The sequence below is a fragment of the Lissotriton helveticus genome, chromosome 9 (genome assembly GCF_964261635.1).
Source record: "Lissotriton helveticus chromosome 9, aLisHel1.1, whole genome shotgun sequence".
Taxonomy (NCBI): domain Eukaryota; kingdom Metazoa; phylum Chordata; class Amphibia; order Caudata; family Salamandridae; genus Lissotriton; species Lissotriton helveticus.
The window spans coordinates 1,277,550,618-1,277,569,843 of record NC_136070.1 but is presented as its reverse complement, the minus strand read 5'-3'; the positions used below and the strand labels follow the sequence as shown (position 1 = coordinate 1,277,569,843).

The following is a 19,226-nucleotide window of genomic DNA, read 5'->3' as shown; positions in this document are numbered from 1 at the left end:
GGGTGGTAGTATCGATCCAGATAGTGGCGAATAGAGCGTAGCAACAGTATTAGGAATACGGGTACGAGCAGAAGGAGAAGAAGGAAAAAGAACAGGAGCGACAATGAACGTAGGAACAGTAGAGACAGACGATACAGTCGAAGTAGCAGAAACTAGCGGTTGAGGAGGTACAGGCAAAGGTGCAGTAGGAATAGGAACAGGTGGTGGTACAAACGTAGGATTAACAACGGGCTGACCAGCAGCCGCCGGAACAACAGGAGGGACAACAGGAGGAACGACAGGCGGGACTACTGGAGGAACTACAGGGGCTGTAGCACCCTGTGCATAAGGAGGTGGCGATTTCATCATATACGCTAGCAGGGGATCCTCCTTTGAATCCTCTTCTTTCTTATCAAGACTAGCTGGTAAAACCGGATAACATTTGTCTATCCTCATGTGATGTAGTCTAGTGGAAACTTCTATTTCTTTCTCTTCTTTATCTCGCTGACATTGTTGTACAACTTGCATTATTGGAACGAACCCTTCTCTTCGATCCTTTTTAAGCTGTTTGATTTCTTTCTGCTTGGCCTCTTTACGCCACAACCGAAAAGAATCAAACATAGCTGGCCTAGCTTTCTTTTTAAATAATTTAGCTTCAAGATTATCTAAAATCGTAAGTTCAAAACTTCCATGCGGTGGCCAACTAAAGACACCATCTTTTTTCGTGTAACGGACCCAATATTTATTATAAATAATAGGACCCACACCATGTCGACTATAGAGCTCATATATCGGGGTTCCAACTGGAGGTATCGGACACGAGTCCTCCAACCGGGAATCCTTGTTGCAACATTTAAGAAAACCAAGAAATCCACTATGGCTAGGCATCGTGCACACTAACCTAGTATCAAACTTCAAGGGTTACCGAAGTACTAAATCTTCGTGAAAGACAAAACCCTCGGTTTTTGGCAATTGCAACTGTCAAATAACAACTAAGAACTAAGAACCACAAATGCAATGGAACCATGCATACAACAAAGCTTCAATAAGCTGCAACAACCACTAAGGACTGGGAGCGACCCACAAATACTTAACTGAGAGCTTCAATGGCGTCACCAGGAAGGCCCGTCTATCGTCTCGCTTGTACGAAAGGTCTACGCCAGGCGTCGTAAACAAGTCGACAGTCAGGGCATCGGTCCGTCGCAGCCGTCAGGAGGCGGGAATCTTCGCGAGAAAAGTCTTCGGACCACTTATTTCGACAACAGGATCGATGAAGCGGGGTGCACCTTTTCCTCGGAGATTTCACACGAAGTTCCTCACAATCGTCAGGCTTTGGACCGGTACCGCCGATGTCGCCCCGAGTTGGGCGCCAAACTGAAGGACTAGGCTATTTAAGGCCCAGCGGTGCCAGGGAACAACACCTATAACCTTCGTGGGATACCTGTTTCGGCGCACAAGTGACAGACACGGGAGACTTCCTACGGCGTCAAAGATCAGAGTTTATTACTGCAGGGAGGCAAAAGTCGCTAGAAGTACAACAGCGTGTAGGTTCTACGAGTCTGCTTCGAATTGCATATGTGAGTCGCTCTCTTTTATACAAGATTTTGCTATTGCACAACATGTGAACAAAAGGTTACAACCCAGTTCCCACAATAAACTTCAAGAAAGGGTCGCCTTCATGCTTTCAGAACCTCGGAACATAATCACAGTAACATTACCGGTTCCCAACTGTTAAAGCGCATCTTCCCATCGTTAGGCACATTCCACTTGAGTTGTAAATGAGCAAGAGAAAAGAGACAAGAACAGCTGCTAGGAAGTCAGGCACACCTAGAGAAAAGAGTGTGGGGGTAATATTGGAAACATGATCATAGGATCAAAGAGCTTGATCCCAGCACATGCACGGCTGAAACAATAGGCCGGCACGGCAAGATTACCCTCAAGCTGAGCCATTTGCCTCTGCAGTGTCATTCCTCCGGTCATAAAGACGCATGAAAGGAATATGCGTCTTCCGTATGGCTTGGGAACTAAAGGGGTCATGAGGCGAACAGTTGCCTGCTCGCTGACTACGTGAGGGCAAGAAAAAATGGATGCTGTATCTAAAATGGAACCCGAGGGTTCAGGTAAGAAATACGTAATTTAGGCGAACCGTGTCACGTAGTGTAGCGAAAACGCGTACACTTACCGAAACTCGCCATTTACGGTTCATAGATACCAAACTCGTCCATATTCGGCAATGCCCAAAACACCGTAACGATTTTTACGGAACCTCACTCCTGAGCAAAGAATGGGGAAGTTGCCTGCTCCCTTCTTAACCATTCTTGGAGTTAATTACTCCCCATGGCACATTCTGCAGGGCTCACAAGGTCCTTAGGACATCAGTGGGGCAGCATCCCCGGCAAGTAAATCTAGTAGAGGAGACCATGTTTCCCTGAATTCCTTCTGTTCTTGCTCGATTATGGGATCTCTTCCATTCCCCAGCTCTGGCTACAGTCTCTGATGCCAACTCCGTGGTGGATCTGCCTGCCTCCACTTGATTAGTAGTGTTTGCTTTGTAGTCTGGAGTAGAAATGTAGTGAGTTTGTGAGCACCTCTTGCTGTTCCCAGTTAAGCTCTGATACAATAACAAAAGTATGCTTGCAGGGCTTGCTGTTGACCTCCCTCCTATGATTCAGCAGATTCCATCAAGGATCTCCTGCGAGAAATGGTTTAACTTCAGGCTGTGTCATAAAGCGCAATGTAATGTCCTTCTCCACACAGTGAATCCAATGGGTGTCGATCTGTGTTTCATGAATCAGCTGTGCATAGTGCCACCTGCATAAGATTTTCAGACCGGCTTCAACCCCCATTTACACTTCTTCCTCCTTGTCTGCACATTTCTTGTAATTTCCTCACAGTGCTTCGCTAAGTGACCATACCCAGCTCTTTTGCCCAATTGACCTGGAAGCGGAGTCAGCTGACTGTTGGAGCTTTTCAAAATTTGTGACTGTTCTCACAGCCGCCGGTTTAATTGAACTGTGTTGCTCCCAGTGCTTCTGCTGCGTAGAGTTGGCCTATGGGTTCTATTGGGTGGAGACTTTTCTAATTTGCTGAAAGGTTATGATTCTTCCTCTGGTCTAAGATCTGTTTCAGGCTTGGGCATCTGTTCTACTCCCAGCCTTCAGACAGCTGGCCCATCTAACCGGAGTCAAACTCTGAGTTACTGAGTAAGGGGGATAAATGAAGGGTAGGTCGTCAGGCTTTTGTCACTTTGGCTTGATCCCATATCTGTAGTGTCCACCCAAGGACCCAGCACCATTCCCATTCCGTCCCATTGTTGATCCAGGGAGCTAAACACCACTGCCTTTTTGGTTCCTCCTTGGATTACTCCCACGTGTTGCTTAGTTGTTTAGATCTTTAGTGGATAGTTGGTGGAGTTGGCCCTCTCTGCAGGATCACCCCCCAAACATCTTGCCTTCACCCCTCCTGTTTTTGCTGAAATTATTATTACTTTGGCCTTCGGACTCTGCACCCTTTGCCACTGCTAACCAAAGCTAAAGTGCTGGTGCTCTGTCTTTTAAACATGGTAAAAGTGGCATACACCTCAATTGGCACATTTAATTTTCTTAAGTCCCCAGTAAAGAGGTACTACATGTGAACCAGGGGCCTGTAAATTAAATGCTACATGTGGATTTGCTGCCCTTTTTGTGCCACCCACTTAAGTAACATTTTTAAACTTGTCTCAGGCCTGTCATTTGCAGTCTGAGTGAAGTTTTAAACTGCATTTCGACCTGGCGATAAAAACCATTTTACCAGGCCTAAACCTTTCTTTATAATACATACAAGTCACACATAGGTTAGGCCCTTAACAGCCCATATAACAGAGTGCTGTGTATTCAAAAAGTTGGGCATGTGCTTTTAAGTTTCACATGTTCTGGTAGTGAAAACATCATTTTCTCTACTGCAGGGCCTACCTATCTTCTAGGATAACATTGCGTTACCTGACATTTCGAAAGTGATGACGTTTGATTGGGACTAGGTAGGAATGTTGAGTTTGTTGTCAAAAGGATTGGGCAGGCGGGCACGAAAGACAATCCTCTGAAGGGAAAAACTGCAGACACTTCTCCCACTTGGGCATCCGGTATAAAAATAGGACCCTCAGACCAACTATTCAGTTGACTTCTGGATCTGCGAAAGGACTGCCCTGCTGTCTGTGGCCTGCTGTGTACTTCAGAGGATTGCCCTTCTGCTTGAAATCTGCTATGCTGCTTGCACCAGGATTACCAGAGTGACTCCAAAGGCTAATTGCTGGCCTCCTGATCAGAGCGGCAGGAACAGAAAAGGCTCCAACCATCTTGAACCCTCACCTGGACCCAGCCTGAGAGTCCTGACTGTCCAAGTGGTGCCCCTCCAGGCCTGGACTCTTGTAAGTGGGGTAAAAGATGCAGGTCCATCCTAACTGAAGGTTCCACCAAATGGACGCAAAGCCCCGCTGCACAGAGCGCACCCCAAGGAAGTAAGGTACAATCCATAGCTGGAGAGACTTGGCCCTGTGTCCGGCCTTTCCCCCATTGTAGGTGGACTGAACTTGTTACTTTTCCCCGGCCCAGCGCGATCAGATACCCTCAGTTGACCCTTGCACCTTTTTTTTTTAGCGCTACTGTTATAGAAATCTTTATAATTGCATATCTCAATATCTACTGATTGGAGTTTTGTTGTTTTAGTGTCATTTTATTTATTCACTTTTACTCGTTTTCTAAATTCATGTGGGATATTCATTGTGTTTTCATGTTATTACGGTTTGTGTGATGTATAAATACTTTGCACATTGCCTTCAAGTTTGCTTTTGTGCCAAACTACCAGAGGGTTCAGCACAGGTTAATTTAGCAACTTTTGTGGTTCACCAGGACTGATTGTGGCTGTTTGAGTAGAGCTCACAGGCTCCTCAATTACCCAATTTCTCACAGTAGCCAAAGCTGATCTGCCTAACACTCTGTGCTTTGGAGAGTGTAGACTATCTCACAAGCCTCTTCCTTCTTCCTATGTAATAAGTGCAGGTGTTTTTGTAGTCGTTTCAGGAAATCCCTCTCAAACCTGAGGCCCAAGACCTGGAAGAGGAACAGGGTTCTCCATAATATTCTAATCGATGCCCCATGCTTCAGTCACAGCAAGTGTGACCTTTGCCATCTCTGCAGGTTGCCATTAATTGATGTTAGCAGCAGGCTACAGATGGTGTCAAACAGGTCCCTTTTGTGTGCAGTGATATGTATCCCCAGGTCCTTAATCGATCTAGTGGCCCATCTAAACGGAGTCACCTGGCGCAAGATGTGTAATAAAGCTGGGGCAAAATTAAGGTTGAGAGCCTCTTATTGAGGCAGATTTATCTTCTCTCTAGTAAGCCAGATTTATCCTATAACTAGGGACCTTACTAAATTCATCCAGCTGCTCCAACAGATGTGGGATGAAGGTACTCTGCTTGGTAAGCAAGGCCTGGCCTGCAAATATGGTGACCTTAATTTGGTTCCGGTACCAGACCTTTCTCCTCTAATCCCTTGTTGTCCCAGACAGTCTGTGCTCCGGGCTCAAAGAAGATTGGGCAGGGAACCCTCCTGCTTTACCCACCCCCCACCCCTCCCCCGTTCATCACCGCCCCCAACTTGTTCAGGAAGGCTTACAAATCTATCTTCATGCACACCTTTGCAGATGGAGCCGCATTTCATGGAAAGCCAACACTCGAAGGCCAGACAAGCCATGAGGCCCATGCCTCTTTGTTTCTCTGTGGTAATCCAGCTTTCTGTGTTGCATGTATTTTCAGCATCCAGAGAGGAGCACAAAGTAACTCTCTCTTGAGTGTGGGAGCCACACCAGTCGGGTGGGGGTACTTCTTTGCATTGTCGTTAACTTGAAACCCTTCTACAAATTCCCATTTGTCTGGGCAAATAAACTGCTGCAGCAGTTGTTTGCCAAGAATTAATGAAAATATTTTCATGACTTTGTTCAGGCTTGAAATGCTCGTATGGCTTTTCTTTGGATTGCTTGTTTTGGTCAGTTTGTTTTTCTTTAAACAAAAATGTATTTGCTGTCTCTACGTAAAACCAGTAGGTAGTTTTTATTATTTGAGAGCACCGTGCCAAGTTATAAAAATATTGGGGTTCTTCACCCCCTTGTAATGGATTGTCATTGCCTGTAGAGGAACATTTTTAAACTGCTCTTGTCTTCTGCAAACTGGGATGTGATGGACATTGGCCTGCATAACAGCCTTGCTGCTGCTGCATACTGAGGACTTTTTATTTCAGGTCTAGCAAGTATTCTTTTTGCCTATTAGACTACTATATAATCACACTAAGAAATAAAATACACATGGATATTGGCCCTATTAAAGTGCGGGTGGGAGCCTTGGCATCTGTTGGTTTCCAAGACCGGATCATGTATTGGTCATCAGTGTCATGGGCAATGGTGGTGGAGAGTAATGAGGGGGGGGGGCGAAGGTGGTTCTATGGGCACTGCTGCCTGCTTCTCATTTGATAAGTGGAGAGTTGCAGGCTGGACTTTTGTAGTGGTATTTGAAGATAGCCTGTAGTTTGCTTATATAGGATTGACCGTGTGAAGTTCTAGTTGTATGCTTTTAATCTCTGCAAAATCCTGTCTGTGATCAAGACTGGGGGCCAAGGCCTGCTAGTCTCCCTGCTGGGTAAGGGGATATCACCCAGAGAAACAAAGACCGCTTGTTCTGCAGCACCAGCGTGCCAAGAACAGTGTGCCCTGTGAGGAAAAAGAGGGCTTTGGCGGGAGCAAGGTTCAATGGGGAGCCCTGTCGTGTGGACTAATGATGCAAGGTGTGACATGACGGCTGCTACGCCTATCGGGCCACCATGAAGCTAGCCGTCAACAGATTGGTGTGTGGGTAGAGTAAATGCCTCTGACACTGCTGTGGCGAACCCCACCCACCTTCATATGCCAGGAGGGGCTGCAGTGAGAGGTACTGCCGGATAACGAGGGCTGAAGCCTGTGCCGGACCTTAGCGGCGACCCTGTGTGCCAGAAGGGGCCGCCATGGTACACAAACTGCCTTGCAGTGAGGGCTGGCACCTTGGCTGGCAGTGCTGCAGCAACCTCGTATGCCAGAAGGGGCGGTCCGTATCAAAAGTGTTTGAAGGATCAGGCCGCTGACCAAAAACTGTGAAGTTGTGTGACTCCTAGGGTACAAGGGGTGGTAGATCCTTCCAAGTGCTGGCCGCCCGCCTATGGAATAGCTTGCCCCCCCCCCCCCCCTTCCTGAGGAAATACCAGGACCTAATCACCTTTAGAGGCAAAGTTAAAACCTGGCTATTCCAACAACAGCCTTAAACTGAGCACGGTGGGGTTCTTGGTGTTTTGCGGGTCTGGTTTGCTTCAGCGCCTGGACACTCCATGGAGTAGCCGCGCGCTTAATAAATACCCGCTAACATAACCTAACATAACAAGGAAGCATCGAGGATTGCACCCGACCTGCCTCCATGAACTGAGGAGGGAACTGTGGGAATTTTCCCATTTCACTGGGACCCAGATTGGGAGTATTAGAATGACCCTGCACCATTGGGGAGCACAGAACCTGCATTGCAGGAGGAGCACAGGAGCATCACTTATCGCTGCTGGAGCAGACCGGGTAAGCACAAAGAAGAGCCTGCGATTGCCAGGTGCTGCTGCACATCGCATGTGCAGCCTACTCACCAGACCGGACCCTTGCGAGTGCCAATGGATGGGGCACCTGGTGAGAAGCTGCACACTTCCTTGCGGCTGGAGTGGGTAAGACTGGTTACCGGCCTACTGGGCCCAGAGGACTCGCTGCTAAGAGCACTGCAGCGCCAAAACACTTGACAGTTTTCCAAGTCCTAGTGAACTCTTGAGTTGAGGCCCACTGCATTTCCTGGATGCGGCCACAAGTGAACGGAAAAATGTTATTGTTTATAAATGTCGTAACCTTTGTTTGAACGTGTGCGGTTAAAAATAAAATACTTTTTAATTTAAAAATACGTTTTTCAATCAACCTTGATTTATTGACCCTGCTGTGCTGTTATGAGTATTGTTCACTAATCCGATTTTAAGCCAGTGCCATAACCAACCACCCCGCCTCCTAATCCGTGTGGGAGCCTTTGGCTGCTCTCCCACAGCTCCCGGAGTCAAGTACAGAAGGGATACTTGTCACCGTTGTTCAGGATCCATAGTAGACAGGGTCTCGGGACATCAGGAGAAAAAGGCCTCAACCACTACGGGTGAGTCCAGTAACCCCTGTGTGCCTTGTTGCCCTCTGAACGGGGTTCTGACACTCACTTACCCAATTTAAGCTCTTTTGGACTGTATGCGCCCCTGCTTAATCTTATCCATTTGTGATTTGACTAGCACATGGACAGGGCCCATCAGGTGGGAGAACTTTTTTACAGAGGTTACAAGATTGAGGATATCACAAGAAGATCACCAGGTACATTATTATAATAAATTTGTAAAGCGCGGGTATCACCCAATGGGCATTTTTGCACTGGTAGATTACCTGTAAAGAAGCGGGATCATCATTTTCTGGAGATGGTATGTCTTCTCTATTAGCCTTCTATTTCTAGAGGTAGAGGCAGTTTTTTCAGGTTTTGTCTGAGCACAGCAGAATAGTGTTGGTGCTTAGGGTCATAGGAAGGTTGTTCCAGAGTTGTGCACATTTAACCTGAACGGTTCTACCTCCCTTTCAGTTTTTTGTTGTTGTCCTTTCACCCCTTCAAAAAAACAAAAAAAAACAAGAGGGCAGCATGGGTTGATCTTAAGCTACCTATAGCTCATTTATTTGCTGAAGAGCTATAGGTCCTGTGCCATTTACTACCCTATGAGTAATGCATAGTGCCTTAAAAATACTCCTCTCCTTTAATAGTAGGCAGTGAAGTTTTTTGTGTGTTTTTGATGCACGGTCCCTTCTTCCCTTGTTTAACGCTAGTTTGGCTGCCAGCATCTGGATCCTCTGGAGCCGTTTTAAGAGTTATTCGGGACTGCCTAGTAGCAAAGAGTTACAGTAGTCCAGTCTGCTGAGAATTGAAGCCTGTACCTCAAGCTTTCTATAGGGCTGAGAGCAATGGGACTATTTTCATCAAATTTCTGAGGCGTCCGTGACCTGTTGCTACTGTTTTATTGATGTAGGCTTCCCTTTGGGGATTTACTGTCAATTTGAATTCCCAGGCTTTGTAGTATCTAAATCTGAGTCATTCGCCCACTGCCAGTAGTTTGCAGGAAGTTGCGCATGCATGTATGCAGGTTTGTTGGTGAGCAGCACAGGAATTCGGTCTTACTTCTGATTTGTAGTGTATTGTCATCGAGCTATTGGGTCATCTCTTTCAAACAGGAGTGGAGGTTGTTTAGTTGGTTAGGGTAAGATTTGTTCAGGGATATTATTAATTGAATGTTGTCTGCATATCTTACGAACGGTATCCCAAGCTATTTTACCAGGGATATCAGTGGTCTTAGATCTATATTTGACAGTACAGTGCTTAGGGCAGAACCATGGGAGCATCCAAGGTAGATTTTCTTGTATTCTGATGTAAAAGGTGGCATAGTTATTGCTTGTAATCTATCTGTGGGGTAGGACTCAAACCAATTGAGCATTGTACTTCTCATACCAATCTTCTTCAGACATGCAGGCAGGATTTGATGATTGTCCGTGTCGAATGCGGCAAATTAGTGTAATAGGATAAGTACTGCTGTTCTACTGCCGTCCTCTTGTGCTCTTATTTAGTTGGTGGCTAAAATCCATGCCGTCTCTGTTCCTGGCGCAGGCCTAAAGCCCATTTTCTCTGGTTCTAACAGATTGTTAATTTCAAGGAAGTCAGCTGGTATCTTGCTGCGGTATTATTGAGTATCTTGACTGAGAGAGACCGCTTTGAAATAGGGCGGATGTTGCTTGGTTCTTGGATGTCAAAGGTTTTTCACGAGAGGGGTCACCAGGGCCCTCTTCCAGACTGTTGAAACCCTCCTAGTGGCTAGAGATTAATTACAGGTTAGCTGTAGAGTGGGGAGGAGTTCATTCGCTCACTGCAACAAGATCTCTGAACTGTTTCTTCTAGCATAACCGCCATCTCCAAGCTTGGCGAATTGGACCAGTCTTGGTTTGGGTTTAGTTGTTTGGTCCTGTTATCTTGATTTTTGTTTTGATTAGGATTATCCTTGTTTTTCTAGTTTAAGATCTTGTTGATTTTATTATGGAAATACTCCGAAAGATTATCACATAGTTTTTGTGAATGTTTAATCTGTTTTATACATTCTAGGGCGGTTAGTCTTTAACTTGGTAAATTCTTTCTTTGATTTGTTGGATAGTAGTGGAGAGGTAAGAGACTCTAGCTTTCATTATTTCTGTTTTATATTCCCTGTGAGCCCATTTTATTAGGGCTTTGTCATTATCAGTGTAAGATTTTTTCCATTGTCTCACGTTTCTACACTTTGACTTTGTCTTTTAAGGTTTCTGTGAACCATGATGCAGAGTTTCTAGGTTTGTCTGTTTGCTTTTAATAGGGCTATTTTATCTAGAGTACCTACAATGGGCTTTTCATGATTTGCGTAGTTTACTTCTACTGTGTTGGAGTCTAGAAAATAGGTGGCGGTGTGAAATACTGTTTTCTTGCTAAATTTCTTTAGTTTATCCCAGGGTCTTTTCTATGATGGGTTTCTCGTGAGTTTATTAACTTTGATTCATTTTAGTGTGTATTTTAGCATTAAATGTGACCAATTAATGGTCTGACCAGCTGATGGGAATAGGGTTATTAACTGTTACTATGTCTCAGGAGGCTAACATTATGTCCAGAGTGTGTCCACCTACATGAGTGGGCCCTTTAACCTGTTCTATAAGAATCATGCCTTCACAGGATTTTAGAAAGTCCATTGTTTGCTTTTGATGGTTGTCTTATGCCCAGATGTTAAAGTCACCCAGAATTAGACAATTTGAGTGGGACATTAAAAAACTTGCTGTTGCATCTAGGAAGGGTTGGGCTATTTCAGGTAACGCTCCCGGGGGTCTATAGCACAATAGTCCAGATAGGTTAGCGCCTTCCTTTTATTTAATCGAGAAGCCTAGTATATCTATTCCTCAACTTGGTTCTACTTCCAGTTTTACCAAGGACCCGATGTCCTTAAATAGGATTGCTACTCCGCCCCCCTCTTTGTTCTTTTTTTTGTTCTCGATTGGAACAGGGCTTTATAGCCTGGGGTGGGGTTTGTGGGGGGCATACACTTCCCAGGATAAACCCTGCTACCTGGGAAAGGCAAGTTTCTGTGATAAAGTGTGTCCCAGTCATTAGAAGTTAGTAGCAGGTTTAATTCCGCTGTGTTTCCCCATGGACCGGGTGTTGAGCAGTCCACAGGATATGACCTTTTTTCTTGTATTATTGGTGCGTTGTAGGTCCTTGGAGCAGCTTCCTTTGGGTCTGAGCACATACTGGTTGAAATGCTAATAGGTTTTAGTTTTGTGTATCTCTTTGCTAGTATAGGTAATTCTCTTCTTACCTTGTGTAGTATGGGCCTAAACCTGGCAGCGTGGCTGGTGCTGGCCGCTTCCGGGCACAGATGGGCTTGCCTTTGGCGTTTCCGCCATGCGGACACGCCACCATGCTGCTTAAGTAGCCCTCCCTCTGTGGTCCTGCAAAAACAACTAGACCGCTCACTGTGAGGACCACAAAATGGCAGTCGCCAAGCGGTACTAGCAGAAATGGAGGAGTATCTGGAATAACTCCCGCAAATGCTACAGAGTATTTCACTTTATATATCCGGAATAACAGTTCAAATTCAGTTCGGATTCAGTTTTGCTATTTTAACATTTGTTCCAATTTCAGATTTCTGTTCAACATTTACTAAGACATTAAAACAGCTTCCTATCAGGTGGTGTTGATTCCCTTAACAATTTCTTTAAAAATACTATTGCTATAATGTCCCAGCTTAAAAAAAAACCTTCCCAGATTTGAATTAAGACCGTTGTTCCCTTTATCGGTTCTCTGCGCAAATCGTTCAGTAATTTCAGTCTACTTTTCAGATGCAAGACCTACAAGACAAGGCCAGGTACGGCACACTTCATACTGCGGTTACATGCGAGTAAAATGTAGGCATTGTGAACGGTTTGCAGGCCGTAAGCCGGCGCGCAGTTATTACATACACAATGTATGCACATAAAGCGGTGGCATACATTTATAATATACATGATCTATAGAAAGGTTTATGGAATATTAAAGTAGATAGAAACTTGCTGTGTTTGCATCTCACCTTGCTGCACTGCTTTTCTGGGTGCAAACTTTGATGTTTTGTTCTGGCAGAAACTGTTTGCGGCTCAGACATTGCCACAGGATGTTCTCAGCCTGAAGGAAGTCAGTCTCTAGTTAGTGAACATCTTTGAAAAAAAGTTGTTGTTTGACTGACCACAAAGACATTTTGAAGTTCTGCTTCTAACTGATGAAGCTGAAAAGGACTCTTCATTTCTGCCACCTGCTGTGAAATGCATTTCTCCACAGCTTCTGTCAGGCGCCTGATTTGCATATGTCATCTCTTGATAATGGTTGTGAAGAACTGTTTTATCCAAGTGTGAATGCTAATTCTTCTTTGCCCCTGCACACATGAAGTTGGATATTGTTTCCCATTTCATTTCGTCTTTCTCTTCTAAGTGTTTGGTATAAGATGTACTGGCCTGTATTTAATGCAGTGAAAACCTTTTTTGTTTAGTATTTCTTTGCATAAAAATGCGAATGACCTGATTGGTTTCTGGTGTTTTGCAGTCAATACACTTCCATGAAGTAGGAAAGCTAATTTCACAACTGCCTTAAACAAGGATAAATCCTTTGTAATTCTGCCTCTAAATGTTTCTACATTTGCCGTTTCAGGAATGGGGATGCACAACTGTTTGACAAAGTCCGCGGCCACGACATCAAGCTTCTTCGCTACCTGTCCATCAGCTACATCTGTGATTTAATGGTGGAGAACAAAAAAGTAAAGTTTGGTCTGAAGTGAGTGCATATAGAGGGCTTTAATGCAGTTTTTTTCTTTTATCCTTTCTTCGTCCAACAGTGTCGTACTAGGATTGAATGTTTTGGGTGAAAACTTGAGTTCATTCGAGAATGGGGCACCCCTTTGGTTGCAGTGCATGCTGTGTGCCCAGTTTGTTGTCTGCATTAAGATTCTGCATTTCCTCATTGATACTGTTCTGCCGCTTGAGGGAGGTGATGTCACCTGTTTCACTGCTGCTCTTCCAACACAGTCCACAACTTTTGCTGGCTTTAGTGCCTTGTGGTCTCTGCTATCAGTCATGTGTGATGTGTGTGTGGTTTTTCTGGCTATGTCTTTAATCTGTTCATATTGATTTAAAAAAAAAAAAAAAAAAAAAGAATGCAAAGTACAACGACCTGCCCGTAAGGTCTGGGGGAAGAGTGGGGTCCCTTCTGCTACTCGTATCAATCAGTGATATGACTAGTCTAGGGCAGTCATTCTGGTCAGCAGCTTCTGAACAGGTTTGTTGGGGAGTCCAGGGAACACTTCCTTTAAATTACCACCCATTTGAACGACTTTTCTGTTGAATTGAAATAGCTCATGCCATATTATTGTTTTGTTGTTTGCAATTTTTACCTGTTTCAGAACCTTTTCTTTTCTGTATTTTAATCCTCTTTACCGCCCCTGAGGGTCTCTTGTATTCAATTTTTGAAATTACTAATATTTGGAATTGCCTGGCAGGTTACAATCCTCATTTTTTGTCCCCAGTTTCATGGTATTTGTAATTTTGTTCTGTTTTCAGCGTGACCTCTTCAGAGAAGGTGGACAAAGCTCAGCGCTATGCAGACTTCACTCTCCTCTCCATTCCTTATCCAGGTACTGAATGCAGCTCTGTGAACCGTAGGCGAGCGCAGTGCTCGGACTGTTAGAAGGCTGCTTGCACAGGACGGAACCTGCCTTATGCCACATAGCTCCATTATGCATGTATTGTTGTGGTGACTTTGAGCTCTGTGCTGGTAGGTTTGTTGATGCTGGCAAAGTGCGAAAGGAAGGGCCTCATTAAGAGGAGGACAGTAGCAGGACTTCAGCCAACCTCAAAGATTTGGAAAGAGGTGTCCTGCGGGACGTCTATGATATTGGAAATGATGTCTTGGGGTCCAGCCGTTTTAGGCGCACCTCAAAGCCCATCACCATTGAGTGATTGGTGAGATGCTTTAATTGATTTCTGCCACTGATCATTATTTGGGGACCTCATTCCACAATGCCGTCTGACGGGAAACAGCCATATGCAAGTCAGCCTTGGTCCTGCTCCAACAGGTCAGTCCAACCCAAGCTGTCAGGCCAGGTTCCTTCTGAACCAAGGCGCAAGTAACCCTCAGACCTATTTTGATATTTGGGCCTTACTATAGGGTACAGCTTGGTTCCAGTGGCAGAACGAGCAGGGGCTGCATGTCTGGGTGAAACGGCAGCGCTTAGAGCGTCGCACTCTGGAAAACAAACTGATGGTAGAATGGTAGCATGTCCGACTTAATCTCAGCCACTGGTAAATACTCAGGCCACATTACATCTTTTTTTCTTTCTTTTCTTTTTTCCCATACCATGCCACGTCAGACCGGCAAAGATCTGGAAATCCGCTTTGATTGGAACAGCCCAATTAAAGTGACCATGGGACAGGACCAAGGCTGGTTTGCATATGGCTGGCTCCTGTCTGAGGTGGCTTGGTGGAAAAAAAAAGACTCTTGACTAGAATGCAGCAAGCGTACCCTCCAGTGGCTGAGATTAATAGAAACATCCCTCCACCACGTTCTTGTTTTCATCTGTCCAAAGCAATCATTTAAACAATAGAAATCTCTGAAAGAAAATCCTGAATATTCCAGCTCCTTGACGATATCACTTGCATTGTTCCTTGAAATGAAACTCTACTTTAAGGGTGAGGATGTTTAGTTGGGGACACACAGGTGAGACAAATGGAATTAGTTGCCAAGTGTCACAATCTTTGGGTATTACAAGTGTTACCCTCGTGCATCTGTGGAATCTCCAAACCAGAGTGTCCGTCCTGCAGACCCTGGGGCCCACTGGCTTTTCCTCTTGAATGTCTCTTATGCAGTGTCCCCTGCCGTGTACAGTTGCATTGCTGGACCTTGCATATGAATATCATCTTTTTCAGAATTTTTATTTTTATAAATCCATTTTTCCCTGTTTCAGGTTGTGAATTTTTTAAAGATTACAAAGATCGAGACTATTCTGGGGAAGGGCTGATATTCAATTGGAAGCAGGTACGAGTCTTGCATTTTTCTTCACTGGGTGTCCTGGCACCATTTATTTAATGTGCACTGGACATTTTAGTGCACATGTTTGGAAAAGTCTATCTACTGTGGTCCTTATGACAAGATTTGTGGGAAAACCCACACTTTTTGCTAAAACCAATTTCAACTGCATGAATTGTATCCTGCAAAAGGAGCATAATTTGAGGGAAAACTGAAGAAATTGGTGCACAACAGCTATCTGTTAATTTCCCTATTCCATGCTAAAATACTTAAATTAGTGCAGTAATGTTGCACGTGTAAATTACCACACACACACTGGTATGGTGGTTTCTGTAAACTGTTATTGCCATATCAGAGTCCTGAACTTATAATGGGGGCCTGTGAAGTGGATGTGGAGTGGGCAGAGCTGCATCTTTGGGGTATGTTTGTGAAAACCTTGTTGGAATATTTTGTTCACATCTTCTGCTCAATTTTTTCTTTTTTTATTAGGATTATGTAGATGCTCCATTGAGTATTCCCGACTCCCTGACAAAGTCTCTGAACATTGACTGGAGCAAGTACCAGGTGGGTGTTGGATATTTTATGGGTTCAGATCATTGGGTCCTGTACCTGTGAAATGTAGAAATTACCCTTTTAAAGACAAGTGATGGGTAACAAATGCTAGACGGTGGAAGGCATCCTGCTAACATTGAGCCGAAACCTGTTGATGCAGGGCCTTCTGTGTACCATGATGAGGTGCACTCATGATGAGTAGTGCTCATATGTCCGTTCCCTCTCCCACCATACCTCGGAGATGTCTTCACCAAACTCTGAATGAAAGGCTGCAGTGCGCTAATGATTGAGTAAAGAGTGAGAAGGGTTTGCCAGAAGTGGGTCAGCCAGGTCGCATGAAGCCCACTGTTTGGTCCCCCAGCCCGTCTTTCCCAGAAGCTTCATTCTGCAGGATCACCTCTTTATGTGATCTACTGGCGTTAGCCTTTTTTATGGATTGGGTTCATGCTTCATGCCAGAGCTGGATACTTGGGAGACCAGGTACACGCATATGTTCACTGGCATAGTCCTCTGCAAATGTTAGAAGTACATTGGTGTGTTCCTCTCTAGACGTGGCTCCGATTTCTGTTTGCACATTTGGAACATGACTGAATTCACTTTATGAAGATAAACTTGGCTGCTTAGTGCATTCTCATCCCTAGTTTACATGCTTTATAGAAAGGACTAAAGACCAGCTTATGGAATACAACCCCCCCCACCCCCCCCCCCCCCTGAACATCTGTACTCAGACTAACTGTTCTTCTTTAGAAATCTTGAGAACACAAGTTTCCGGTTTCTCATGGAATACGCTTGGCCAAGCCAGATGCGTCTGTAGGCCATTTAATGTACAAGGTGAAGCAAGACCTCTAATTGACTTGTCCAGAGTACAGTAGTCTGGTGGGGGCAGCACTTTTGATCAAAGGTGAATGCCTTCAGACTTGACCTCTGAACTTGCCACTAGCTTGCAGGTCTGCTGAATGTTAAAAACTGTGCTTTTGTTCTTGATGCATTCAAACAGTTTACCTAGTAGTGTGGTTTGTGGTGGTGCTATTTGCACACAAACATGAACAAGTTTTCAGTTTCCATTTTTGTCAAATGAGGTAAATGAGTGTTTCTCCATTGTCTGCAGACTGGTCAAATTGAACCATTGTTCATAACTGTTATATAGCGTAAGTGTTGGCACACACATTCGTTCAGTAGTAAAAAGGACAAATGGGTGTCTGGGATGGCGCAAGCAGTGCCAGGGTTACCACGGCGAACCAACTGCAGCAGCTGCTGCCCCCCATTGACGTCCAGCTGGAAATCTGCCAATAGTGCAGGAAGTACCTAGCACTTTTGGGCTCAGGGGTGACTTTGTTAGCTGTGAAGTTGGTCTACAAGATGTGGACACAAGACCTGTTTGAGTTATTTAAGAGGTTAGATACCTGGCACTGCTCACTGTCCTGCCGTCATTTAGTAGACTCTGCAACTCTCCTTTGGATGAAGACCACTGGGCAGTGACCTCGTTCACTCACGTTGCTTCTGCCCTGCCATAGCCCGGTGCTAGGACAACATTTGGTCCACCAAGTGGCCTTCACGTGGGTGTAACTTTGCTCTCGCTATAGAATTAGCATTATCCATGATGTTTGAGCATTCCCTGTAATGACACCACGTTCACGACTTTCTGCCCCCCTATCCAATTGTGTGTTCTCCAAAAATGGAAGGATGTCTTCCCGCCAAGAATGAGTGAGTGGATAGCGGAATTGATGACAGTAACGCTCTACGAGGTGCTAATTTATAAACTGACTGATACAGGCACTAAGTGACAGCCCAGCTACAGACCTCGGTAGTAAGCGCCATGACAGTCCTTTTAAACTGTTAATCGTTCCCTAATTTGTTTAGATATGCCCTTTTTCTGAGCCGACTTGCCATGTTGGTGGCTTTACCACCCTAGTTCACCTTTTAACTTTATGTTCTTAATGCTGTTACATGACTATTTGTGTTGATCACCTTTGCACCACTCTGACTTCCTGATTACATTGTAGTATCTGTACCTTAGGTGTTTAATTGTTGCTTAATACTTCGTGTTTGGGCCTCTTGCCTCCTCCTCTCCTTCTTCCTACCCATTCTGTACCTTTATTCATTCTCTTTTCCGCCTTTAGTCTCTTCTCCCAGCCCCTTTTTAATTTTCAGGAATTCCTTTTATCTTCCCCTTCTCTCTCCATCGCCTTTAGCTGTAAGGCTTGTGTATATTGTATTTCTTTTGGATTCACATGTCTGCATGTATACTCTTAGTTAGGTTACCAGGATCTGTTTGAGTACTAATGTTTGTTTTATTATCAGACAGATCCCCTTGGCCAAGAGTTGTTTTGCCTCTTTTCTTTGTTTATTTTACAGTAATAACAAATGGTTACTGCTACAGATGCTTGCACACCCCCAGGCTGGGTAGCTTTTACAAGGTGACTAGTGGCTTGAGAGAACACCAAAGCAAAATCTTCTGTGCCATAGGAGAGGGGTAGAGTCTGTAGGTCATAAATACTTCAGTAAAAATAAGCAAAAGTTTAACCAACGTTCTAGTTGGGTGTGGCAACAATGTAAAAACTAATGTTTAAAATAAAAACACTGAAATTCTCCAGTTAAAAATGTATTGGGCTAATTGTTACTTGCGTCCATGCCTAACACTGCTCATGACGTCACATATTACATCACTCAAGACATGTTAAATTCTATCACTGGATCATTAGAGGATATGGCTTAACGGCCAGAGTGTCTGACTTTGAAGGTGGGGAGCCAGGTTCGAGTCTGGCGGGAGTCTCGAGCATCCTGTGCTTCTGGGCAAGTCACTTTATCTCGCCGTCCCTCTGTGCCAGTCTGTAATACAATGGGTACTCATGTAAAGCGCTCTGATACCTTAGGGTTGAGGTCCCGCTATATAAAACCGCAAAACAACAACTAATCACTTCACAGATTACCTCGTCCAAGCTATTCCGCTCAGCTAGAGACTGCACACAATTCATGTGAGTTGCAGACTCGCGTCTTAAATGGACTGTGCTTCATTCAAAAGCCTGTTATTGAAAATGCGTAAGTTATTCAACTGTGGAGTTCTGTCTATATGCTTGCGTCGTTGAACAGTTGTCCATGCAGTGCTATAGACCATTTCTATATAAACTGGCGTCTTATAAAAAGTAAAAACGTCTTTCCTAAAGTTCTGATCTGAGACATTGTACATTGTTGTAGAATGTACAACCTGTGGGTGACTCATCCCAGGCTGTTCAAGTCTCAGTTCATTGCAAGCATTATTCAAATGGTGCGCACAGATTTGCTCTTATCTGGAATATGTGTAGGGTACTCTTGCATACTGTTGGGGGGGGGGGGGGGGTTGTCTCCATGGGGCCTGGTAGTTAATGCCTTCGAACTGGCTAATGATTTGAAGTGAAGCCATTCTTTTCAAATCTGGTCATATCGATTATTTAACGGCGACATCTAATTAAGAAAGATAAAAGCCAAACAATGTTTTCGAATG

At 44.6% G+C, this 19,226-nt stretch overlaps 1 protein-coding gene across 2 annotated transcripts in view; it reads left to right on the top strand.

Annotated features, from left to right (window-relative positions):
• MTMR14 (myotubularin related protein 14) overlaps positions 1 to 19,226 on the top strand; it is a 200,769-nt gene that overhangs the window by 68,918 nt on the left and 112,625 nt on the right. For both annotated transcript variants that reach the window (XM_078661856.1, XM_078661855.1), the window contains exons 6-9: positions 12,824 to 12,946; positions 13,729 to 13,802; positions 15,132 to 15,202; positions 15,683 to 15,757. In XM_078661856.1, coding sequence (XP_078517982.1) covers positions 12,824 to 12,946; positions 13,729 to 13,802; positions 15,132 to 15,202; positions 15,683 to 15,757 — 343 coding nt within the window. The remainder of the gene's footprint in view (positions 1 to 12,823; positions 12,947 to 13,728; positions 13,803 to 15,131; positions 15,203 to 15,682; positions 15,758 to 19,226) is intronic.